The 12,147-nt window shown below is 44.7% G+C and overlaps 1 protein-coding gene across 1 annotated transcript in view; it reads right to left on the minus strand.

The window, feature by feature from the left end:
- RSPH14 (radial spoke head 14 homolog) overlaps positions 1-12,147 on the minus strand; it is a 213,975-nt gene that overhangs the window by 179,600 nt on the left and 22,228 nt on the right. Inside the window, exon 4 of the mRNA XM_044275496.1 lies at positions 9,946-10,064. Within this exon, the coding sequence (XP_044131431.1) occupies positions 9,946-10,064 (119 nt within the window). The remainder of the gene's footprint in view (positions 1-9,945; positions 10,065-12,147) is intronic.

Here is a 12,147-nt window from a genome sequence, read left to right on the forward strand (position 1 = left end):
GGGACCCTTCTAACAAAGAGAGTGTTCAAACCTGTAATTTAAAAAAAAAAAAAGGATTTTTTTCTTAAAAGGAATCTGTCAGCTCTGAAGCACTCCCCAAACTACAGTAAATGCAAGTTCACACTGGCGTTTTGGCTTTCCGTTTGTGAGATTCGCTCAGGGCTCTCAGAAGAACGGATCAGTTTTGCTCTAATGCATTCTGAATGGAAAAGGATCCGCTCAGAATCCATCAGTTTGCCTCCGATCAGTCTCCATTCCACTCTGGAGGCGGACACCAAAACTGACGAAACTGAGCCAAACTGATCCGTCCTGACACACAATGTAAGTCAGAGGGGACGGATCCGTTTTCACTGACACAATAGAAAACGGATCCGTCCTCCATTGACTTTCAATGGTGTTCATGACGGATCAGTCTTGGATATGTTAAAGAGAATACAAACGGATCTGTTCTGAACGGATGCAGACGGTTGTATTATCTGAACGGATCCGTCCAGGGCGGATCCGCACAAATCGCGAGTGTGAAAGTAGCCTAAGCGGTGTACAGTGTAAGTTATACAGAGTCCGGTTATGTAATTTTTATCCTCATACTCGCGTGCATTCTGACGCTGTGCTCCGACAAATCGGCCATAAAATGCATTGAGAGGAGTCGCGTGTGCTTACACACATAATGGAGAGGACTCAGAGGAGTCCTCCAAGTGCATTTCATTGCTGATTTGGGAGAGCACAGCATCGGAATGTAAGTGAATATGAAGATATAAATTATATACGTAATCAGTGCTTACTCTAGTTTAGAGGGTGTTTTGGAGCTGGCAGATTCCCTTTAACCCTTTAAAGTGGTATTCCTATCTTGGACTTTTATAGCATATCCAGGGGATATGTTTAAGATCTGTTCCCGTCTTTGACTTCAAAAACTGCATAAAAAAAACCTGAATGTGGAAAACCGGCTTTACAATCTACAAACTGTACTATAGTTGATGTTTCTGTTTTCAAAAATCAATCGCCAGCAAAAAATCACTGAGCACCTAATGAGCAGAAGGATAACCTTCTACACACTGGACTGCTCAAATTCTTTATGTATAAGGCTACATGCAAACGACCGTATGTGTTTTGCGGTCCGCAAATTGCGGATCCACTAAAAAAATGGATGACATCTGTATGCCATCCGTTTATTTTTTTGCGGATCTATTGTAACAATGCCTATATTGTGAATCCATTAAAATAAATGGGTCCGCATCCTATCCGCAAAAAAAACGGAACGGACACGAAAACAAACAACGTTCATGTGCATGTAGCCTAAAAGATACATTTCATCAGCTATGGCGTTTTACTTAATTCCGCTTGGCATTCATTGCTACATTTGCTCATAATCACTAAGAGGTCGTCAATAATCACTTCATGTAAAGGGTTTGTCCAGCTTTGTGCACTTCTTTAACCCATAGGATACCAGCTCCGGGAACGGTCTGTCTTAAATTCCAGCGTCCGATTAGCAGCAGGGGTCCGACAGTCACTGATAGCCGGACCCCTGCTGTTTGCGCCGGCATTGGTGAAAACACTGATGCTGGCACATTAACCATCGCAATGCCGCATTCAGCGCTGACCGCAGCATGTTCAGTATCCCTATCGGGTCCCTGCGCTGCTGTGACAGGGATCCAATGGCTGGGAAGGCAGCCCGATGCCTTCCATGTAAGCCTGTGAGGTCCAGCCCCCTGGATCTCACCGGCAAGCAGGCTGAAGTGTATTACACTGTGTAATACACTTACAGCCAATGCATTACAATACAGATGTATTGTAATGCATTGTACAGGGGATCAGACCCCCAAAAGTTGAAGTCTCAGAGTGGAACAAAAAAAATAATAATACGTTTTACACAATAAAAAAATTAAAGTTTCAAATAAAAATAAAAATAAATAAAAGTAGACATATGACCGTGTCCATATTAACCATCTCTATAAAAATATCACATGATCCACCCCGTCAGGTGAACGCCGTAAAAAATAATAATAAATAAAAGCAGTGCCAAAACGGCCATTTTCTGGTCACCTTGCCTCCCAAAAAGTGTCATACCAAGCGATCAAAAAGGCATATGTAGCTCAAAATGGTACCAATCAAACCGCCATCTCATTCCGCAAAAAATGAGCCCCTACCTAAGACAAAAAATATGGCTTCGAGAAAATAGCAACACAAAAACAAGATTTTATTCTGTTCAAAAATGCTTTTCCTGTGTAAAACTTAAAAATGAAAATAATAAGACATATTGTGTATCGCCGCATCCGTAACAACCTGCTCTATAAAAATATCACGTGATATTCCCCCTCAGGTGAATGCTGTCAAAAGAAATAAAAAACGATGCCAAAACAGCCATTCTGACATGTCAGATTTGCAAAAATCGGCCTGGGATTTAAGATGAAAAGTAGCTCAGCACTGTTATTCCTGTTGAAAACATACTCAGCTGCTCCCCGCCGCTCAGTTACAGCTCCCTGGCTCTCTTCTGCGGTCTTCCAGTCACCATCCAGATGAACATGTTCACGTGTGCTGCTGCAGCCAATGACTGGTCTACACAGTGACGTATCCCCATGTCACTGCGGAGTCTATACTTGGTATCATTGCATGCATATGACCCACAGAATAAAGGCAAAATAATTGTGAATTGCTGTTTTTAACCCTTTCCCAAGAAAAAGATAATCCGTAAATTATATGTACCCCCAAATGTTTGTTTCTATTGAAGTACAATTTACTAAGCAAAAAAAAAATAACTGTTATTAAACTGCAGCGACAAAAAATGAAAAAGCTCCTTAACATCTAAACTACATTCATTGCCAAAAAAATAATGCACCGAGAAGGAGTTGTTGGAATGGAATGAAACTTTCCATGTGTGGATGTAATGATGATATCTGGAAGTGATTACAATATTAGAGCGAAGCGATGCGTTTATTGGGGAAAACTGTATAATTCAGAGGAGCCTGTAGTACCCTGCTGGGCGCCTCTAGCCTGGACACAAGGTAAGATACTGTTGGGCGGTATGGAGGTATACAGGTTCTGTATGGTATCTAGGGCTGCAGCTAACGATTATTTGAATAATCGATTAGTTGCCGATTAATTTCTACGATTAATCGGGAAAAACGACAAAATTACAAAACAAAGAGGTTTATATGATTTTACTTGAAAAATTATGTTCAAAGGCCATATTAAAACAAAATGTGGACGACACTATTATGGGGGATCTGTGGACGACACTATTATGGGGAGGATCTGTGGACGGCGCTGTTATGGGGGGGATCTGTGGACGGCGCTGTTATGGGGGGGGATCTGTGGACGGCGCTGTTATGGGGGGGATCTGTGGACGGCGCTGTTATGGGGGGGATCTGTGGATGGCGCTGTTATGGGGGGATCTGTGGACGGCGCTGTTATGGGGGGGATCTGTGGACGGCGCTGTTATGGAGATGGGGGGGATCTGTGGATGGCGCTGTTATGGGGGGGATCTGTGGATGGCACTGTTATGGAGAGGGGGATCTGTGGATGGCGCTGTTATGGAGAGGGGGATCTGTGGATGGCGCTGTTATGGGGGGGATCTGTGGATGGCGCTGTTATGGAGAGGAGGATCTGTGGGTGGCGCTGTTATGGAGAGGGGGATCTGTGGGTGGCGCTGTTATGGAGAGGGGGATCTGTGGGTGGCGCTGTTATGGTCTGGAGAGGGGGATATGTGCACTGTTATGGGCATAACAGTGCACAGATCCCCCTCCCCATAGCAGTGCCATACACAGATCCCCCTCCCCATAGCAGTGCCATACACAGACCCCCCTCCCCATAGCAGTGCCATAGACCGATCCCCCTCCCCATAACAGCCCCGGCCCCGCTGCTTAGTCGGACTAATTACATTCACTGCATCTTTATTTTACCTTTTACAATGACCCTCCAGTAACAGGCAGAGCGGACGGCGGCGTAACGTCACTTACTCACGTGACGCACCTGCTCCGCCCACTTTATGAATGAAGGAGGCGGAGCAGGTGCGTCACGTGAGTAAGTGACGTTACGCCGCCGTCCGCTCTGCCTGTTACTGGTCCTGGAGCGTCATTGTAAAAGGTAAAATAAAGATGCAGTGACTGCCCGCCCGTCCGCATAGCAACGAATCGGCGATTATTCGATAACTGGATTCGTCGACAACGAATCCAGTTATCGATTATAATCGATTAATCGTTGCAGCCCTAATGGTATCTGCAGCACATTTGCCCGCTGATGTTGCAGCTGGGCCTGTAGATCTTGCACACTCGTAGTTGGTCCTATAAATGCTCGATTGGTGATAAATCTGGTGACATTTCAGTCGCTAGCAGTCCAGGTTTCTCATTCATGACACCAGTGCAAACGAAGGCGTCAATGGCAGGACATGTAAATTATCTTCTGCTAAGTGAAGCCTGGAAATGGTCTGGGCAGAGACAGGGGGGTGTAATGAAGGTCGACCTGTGTCTGGATGGAGGACAACAAACTGTTAGGCCCCTTTCACACGGGCGAGATTTCCGCGCGGGTGCAATGCGTGACGTGAACGCATTGCACCCGCACTGAATCCGGACCCATTCATTTCTATGGGGCTGTGCACATGAGCGGTGATTTTTCACGCGTCACTTTTGCCTTGCGTGAAAATCGCAGCATGTTCTATATTCTGCGTTTTTCACGTAATGCAGGCCCCATAGAAGTGAATGGGGCTGCGTGAAAATCGCAAGCATCCGCAAGCAAGTGTGGATGCGGTGCGATTTTCACGCACAGTTGCTAGGAGACGATTGGGATGGGGACCCGATCATTATTATTTCCCCTTATAACATGGTTATCAGGGAAAATAATAGCATTCTGAATACAGAATGCTTAGTAAAATAGGGTTAGAGGGGTTAAAAATAAAATAAAAAATAATTTAACTCACCTTAATCCCCTTGTTCGCGCAGCCGGCATCTCTTCTGTCTTCTTTTGTGAGGAATAGGACCTTTGATGACGTCACTGCATTCATCACATGATCCATCACCATGGTGATGGATCATGTAGTGACGTCATCAAAGGTCCTTTTCCTCACAGATGAAGACAGAAGAGATGCCGGCTGCGTGAACAAGAGGATTAAGGTGAGTTAAAAAATAAATAAATTAACCTCTCCAGCCCTATTGTACTATGCATTCTGTATTCAGAATGCTATTATTTTCCCTGATAACCATGTTATCAGGGGAAATAATACAATCTACACAACCTTGAACCCAAACCTGAACTTCTGTGAAGAAGTTCGGGTCTGGGTACCACATTCATTTTTTTATCACGCGCGTGCAAAACACATTGCACCCGCGCAATAAAAACTGAATAGAACGCAATCACAGTCAAAACTGACTACAATTGCGTACCTACTCGCGCGGGTTTGCCGCAACGCATCCGGACACGCTCGTGTGAATGAGGCCTAAGAGCTACTAGTGCTTGTTGGTGAATCAAATTATGCTCTCTCCTGGTGGTCTTTCTTGGCTGCCCGAGGCCTGTTCACAGTGAGTGCGTACCCTCATGTAACCAATACCTCCTAACAGCTAGGTCAGAACACTTTAGATGAGAGGCAGTTCATTGAAAAAGCCATCCTGTTTGTCACAGTCTGTCACCTGGGCAGAATGTCTTTGTCTGTGTCGAAGAGGCATGTCTAGCAGTCAACAATATCTCAGCAAGAAGTACACTAACCAAAAGTAGCCTCTTATAGGCTTTTTATAGGGAGGCACTTTTACGCCCTCTATTGGCAGGACCCAGTGTCTAATCAAACCACATGTATAATCACTTACATATCTGCCCGAGACATAACTACATGCCAAGTTTTTGCAGTAATCAAACATTTCTACCTGGTGCATTATTATTTATATTTTTGTCAGTGAGTGTGCGTGCAGAATAAAGGGGTTAAGTGCATTACAGCAAGTCACAAAAACAACAGAATTTCAATTATGTCATAGTAGTCACAGAATTATGAGTGCTGCAGCAAATCTTCTAATATATAAAGCTGAGTGTATATGTGTGTATGTCTGCTAAAGGAATCCGCACTGTCGCATTTACAATCACGAAATTTAGCACACAAGTACATCAGGTGTCCGGGAAGGTTTTAGACCGGGTCTCGGCTCTCTAGCACGTACTGTTCCTGAGATATTCCTAAAAAATGCATTAGCCAATAGAAGCTTGGTCACATACACACACTTTTACACCTGGTTTCCATAACAACCCAGCCATTTTTCTTCACTGCTGTAGGTGAGCTTTAAAGGAAATCTGTCACCAGGATAATCACTATTGAAGTAAAGTCATGGCCTAATAGCACTTAGTACCTTAGTGCCTTTGTTCCAGCAATAGATGTTTTCTTTCTTCTAAAATCCAGTTTATTTGATATGCAAATGAGCCAGTAATGTGCCCAGAGGGGTGTTACTCTTGCAGGAAGGAGGCCAGACACGCCTCCTGCCAAAATGTATCCACCCTCAGAAGACTTAAAACCCTGCCACCAGGTCTTACTAAGCCACGCCCACTCCTGAGCCAACAGGGATTGAAAAAATGAAGGTAGAAATCAACTTCTGTCATCTGCAGGGGTGGGAGGGAGGGTGACTTTCTCCCTGCAGCTTACACTCAGACAGCACAGTGCTGCTGTCTTAGAGTGAGCTGTTCAAAAGGACACGCCCCCAGTAAAGGCCACTGTTAAGGGGGCGGGTCCCTGAGGAGGTCACTGTCAAGGGGGTGGTATGCTGTGAAAGTCACTGTTAAAGGGGAAGGCTGCTGTAAAGGTCAAAGTTAAAGGGGTGGGCTGCTCTGGAGGTCCAATTGTAAGGGACGGGGCACTGTGGGGAGGTAAGTGTTAAGGGGTGGGGGGCTGTGGAGGTCACTGTTTTGGGGGTGGGGTGCTGCAGATGTCACTGCTATAGTGGATAGTGTTGATATCTTTTAACGACACACACAAACATTAAATGAAATAGATTAACTATACCCAAGCGAAGCTGGGTCCTTCAGCTAGTATATATATATATATAGTGTGACCATGAATACACTGCAATAGCTATAATAGGTTCTGCTCTAAGCATGGTACGAGACAAAGGAAATGGTTTTAGTTTATGGTTTTAACCTCTCATAAGACTCACATACGCACAGAATGCTTGAAAGTCTGGCACCTATCCCACTGCCCCTTTGTCACCGATGTCACAGAGAAACAGATGGAATATTAGTACTGATAAGTCATGAGCTACTGAATAGCCAAGTCTCCATAGATCCAGCAACACTGGCGGACAGATGTCAAGCAATCATGCCACCTAGAGGCAAGTCTGTGCTACTGCTCTCACCAGTCATATTTGTATGCAATAAGGTTTCAAGTAATATAAAATAACATCCAAAGATTCTTGGCAACCTGAAATAGTGGAGGGTCTGTAGAGAGCGGCTCTTACCTCTTATACATGTACTCCTGTATGTTGTCAGTAAAAAGAAAAAACTGATCAGTTTTATCCTAATGCATTCTGGATGGAGAGCAATCTGTTCAGGATTCATCAGTTCAGTCCCTCTTACGTTTTTTGGCTGTAGAAAATACCGCAGCATGCTGCAGTTTTCTCTCCGACCCAAAATCCTGAACACTTGCCGGAATGCCGTATCCGGCATTAATTTCCATTGAAATGCATTAATGCCGGATCCGGCCCCAAGTGTTCCGGCAAAACGTACCCGGTTTTGCGGTCTGCGCATGCGTAGAACTTTAAAAACGAGAAAATAAATACCGGATCCGTTTTTCCGGATGACAACCGGAAAGACGGATCCAGTATTGCAATGCATTTGTGAGATGGATCCGCATCCAGATCCGTCTCACAAATTCATCCGTTTGCGTCCAGATTGCCAGATCCGGCAGGCAGTTCCGACGACGGAATCCTCTGCCGCAAGTGTGAAAGTACTCTTAACAACCAAATACTTCATTATATCAGGCTGATGTACAGATTTGGTTCCTCAAGGAGGTTTTCTGATTATCTGAAGGCAGGGTCGTAGCTATAGGGGGTGCAGAGGTAGCAGTCGCTACCGGACCCAGGAGCCTGAGGGGGTCCAAAGACCCTTGTGCCACATAAGACACTGGCATTATAGAAAGTGCATACTGGTCAATTTACACCTCTGGCTGGAGGGAAGGGGTTAGGTCAAGAATTTGGCATGAGGGGGTGCCCTTTCAATGTTTGCCTCTGGCAGCAGGAAGGCTATGTGCTCCCCTGGCCCTTGCCAACAAGCACTGAGGGACGGGGGCCCAAGCTGAACTCTTGCACCAGGGCCTGTGAGCCTTTAGCTACGCCCCTGTCTGAAGGTAGCATACATTGTAAAAAGTAAGCAATACAAAATACATTAAAGGCATTAAAAGGGGGTTTTCCCCATATGCAACATTTATCGACTATCCACATGATAGGTGACAAATGTATAGTTGCATCCAACTGCTAGGAGTGATTACGTGAATGGGGTCATTCACTTCATTTACTTCTATGGGACTGTCAGAGGTAGCCAAAAAATGTACTCATCAGTCCCAAAGAAATGAGTGGACCGCTGCTCCATTCACACAGGGGACTCAGGTGATACATGTTGGTTGTAGAAAAACTCCTTTAATAAAATGTCAGACAACAGAATAATAATAAAATCTTATAACAAATTATTACATTTTAAGTTATGTATGGTAAAAAAAAAAAAATCACGCTTTATATCCAAGAGTTTGCATCACTTTTCCTCTATGGGACTGCCGGAGAAAGCGCTTGGCTATTTCTGGTATTTCCACAGAGATGAATGGAGAGGTGGACATGCAGGCACAGTGGTACAAGGGCGCCCGTTCATATAATCAGAGCTGATCAGCCACTGGGTAGGGGATAAGGGTATGATGGCACGGGGTGGCTTGGATTTGGATTTCACCCTATGCATTGCAAAGGTAGATCTGCATCATAAACTGACATGGTGTGGACTTAAAACCTGCAGTGTAGGTCAATTTAGGCCTCATATACACGGCTATATTTTTGGTCCACATCCGATCTGCATTTTTTCGCAAATCTAATATGGACCCATTCATTTCTATGGCGCCACAAAAAACGCGGGCAGCACATAGCTATCATCTGTGCAAATTATAGAACATTTTGGGGACTAGAATGGGCATTTCTACAATAGTGCCCGCACACAGAACCATCCATATTTTACAGATCAGCGATTTTCGGACCACAAAACAGGTACAGTTGTATGTGGATGAGATTTCTTAAAAGTCATAGACTCATAGATCTACTGTTCCCTGTAACACGACCCAATGTCCCCTCTTCCATCTAGGTGGCAGCATGTGATCTAGACCTGCTAGTACTGTCATAAGCACTGAAGTCACGTACAGCTCATACTCTTTCTCACAACGTAGAACGCATTGAGTTGCCCAGTGTCAGGCCTAGCGACATGAATACATAATGTCAGGCCTGGCGACATGCATACGTAATGTCAGGCCTGGTCACATGTATACATAATGTCAGGCCTAGCGACATGTATACGTAATGTCAGGCCTGGCGACATGCATACGTAATGTCAGGCCTGGCGACATGCATACGTAATGTCAGGCCTGGTGACATGTATACGTAATGTCAGGCCTGGTCACATGTATACGTAATGTCATGCCTGGCGACATGTATACGTAATGTCATGCCTGGCGACATGCATACGTAATGTCAGGCCTGGCGACATGCATACGTAATGTCAGGCCTGGTGACATGTATACGTAATGTCAGGCCTGGTCACATGTATACGTAATGTCAGGCCTGGCGACATGCACTACACCCCTATACTAAATCCACATTGAAGGCAAGAGGTGCACGTAGGTAGAAACCGGGTGGGGAAAAAAGCTTAAAACCATGTAAGGTTTATTTCAAAAGTATATAGCATTTCACAAAAGCCCTTTAACTACTCCAATTACCAAAATATATTTCATACACTCACCAGCAGGAAGCTCAGATAGCATTTCATACGTCTGATGCAAATTCCTCCGACAGATATCCACAGGGTCATCAAGGAGGTGAGACATGGCAATAATAATATCACTGCTCAAGATGCCATCCCTGGAAAATGGAAGTGGTAAAGAGCGTTCATTATCCCCACTGTGCTGACTACTGAACCCCAAGACTGACATGTATCTGCCTTCTAACTTAGCTTTGGGTAAACTTTTAACATTTCTGTTGAGATTTCATGATTTCAAAAGTTACTCCTCAGCATGCTGAGGAATTAAGACAAATGCTGCATGTTATACTTTAGGCTACTTTCACACTGGCGTTTGGTGCGGATCCATCATGGATCTGCACAGACGGATCCGTTCAGATAATACAACCGCATGCATCCGTTCAGAACGGATCCGTTTGTATTATCTGTAACATAGCCAAGACACATCCGTCATGAACTCCATTGAAAGTCAATGGGGGACTGATCCGTTTTCTATTGTGCCAGATTGTGTCAGTGAAAACGGATCCGTCCCCATTGACTTACATTGTGTGCCAGGACGGATCCGTTTGGCTCAGTTTCATCAGTTTTGGTGTCCGCCTCCAGAGCGGAATGGAGACTGATCGGAGCCAAACTGATGCATTCTGAGCGGATCCTTTTCCATTCATAATGCATTAGGGCAAAACTGATCCGTTCTGGACCGCTTGTGAGAGCCCTGAACGGATCTCAGAAATGGAAACCAAAACGCCAATGTGAAAGTAGCCTTAGCTCCAGATGTGTCGTTCATTGCTGATAATACCAACTAAAGTCTCTTTGTAGGTGTTCGGCACGGCAGCTTTCTACGTTGCATCACGCCCATCTAGGTGACATGGTACACAAAATGAGTCCCAAATGAGTGTGATGACAGCCTCGGTGAAAATGTGGTCTTATTCCCCCCCCAAAAAAAGGGGTCATTTACTATCAGAAATACGCCTATGTTAGATGTATTTCTGGCGCAGATTCTGATGCAAAGGTTATCTGCGCCGCAATCTGCGACTTTTCCCAGCTCACGGCAGGTCTAAATCAGTGGGCGTGGCATGAGCAGGGAAGGGGCGGACCAGCAGGCCCGTCTCATTCATCATTTTCTACGCCTCTTTTAGGCGTAGAAAAAGGTCTACATGTAAGACAACAAGGAAGCTGTGACATTTAGAAGCGGCGGTGAATCCGCCAAAGTTATGTAGAGGCCGGCGTCTCTTCATAACTTCAGCGGATTCACGGGCAGCAAGTCCTAATGGAGTCTACTGTCTGTCTGTCCACTCAGATTACATGAAAAATGTCCCATAATGTTTAATATGAATGTGTATCTTATAAGTGCACATGGGAACTCATAAAACAAATTATCAGAAAATTTGCTTTTAAAGGGGCTGTCTCACTTCAGTAAGTGGCATTTATCATGTAGAGAAAGTTAATACAAGCCACTTACTAATGTATTGTTATTGTCCATATTGCTTCCTTTGCTGGCTGGATTCATTTTTCTATCCCATTATACACTTCTTGTTTCCATGGTTACAAACCACCCTGCAATCCATCAGTGGTGGCCATGCTTGCACAATATAGGTAAAAGCACCAGCCTATGTGCGCTCCCATGGTCCTGCCACCGGAGAGGCTGACGCTTTTTCCTATAGTGTTCAAGCACGACCACCACTGATGGATTGCAGGGTGGTCTGTAACCATGGAAACAAGCAGAGTATAATGTGATGGAAAAATAAATCCAGCCAGCAAAGGAAGCAATATGGATAATAACAATACATTAGTAAGTGGCTTGTATTAACTTTCTCTACATCAAGGATGCTCAACCTGGGGCCCTCCAGCTGTTGTAAAACTACAATGCCTACAATGCCCTGCTGTAGGCTGTTCGGGCATGCTGGGAGTTGGAGGGCCGCAGGTTGAGCATGCCTGCTCTACATGATAAATGCAACTTACTGAAGTGAGACAACCCCTTTAAAGGGGTTGTCCCACAAAAAGAGATTTTACATTTTTCAAACCACCACCTGGATCTGAAAGCTTTTGTAATTGCATTTAATGAAAAAACTGTAGTATAGTCACTGAGTTATTCACTAAAATCTATCTGTACAGTTGTTTGCCCTTTTTCTAACTTCCCTGTCCAGCTCACTGTGATGGAAGCACTAGCTGCAGCAGATAGGACACGCCCTCTGAGAATGAGATTGT

This window comes from Bufo gargarizans, chromosome 1 (assembly GCF_014858855.1).
Source record: "Bufo gargarizans isolate SCDJY-AF-19 chromosome 1, ASM1485885v1, whole genome shotgun sequence".
NCBI classification, from domain to species: Eukaryota; Metazoa; Chordata; class Amphibia; order Anura; family Bufonidae; genus Bufo; species Bufo gargarizans.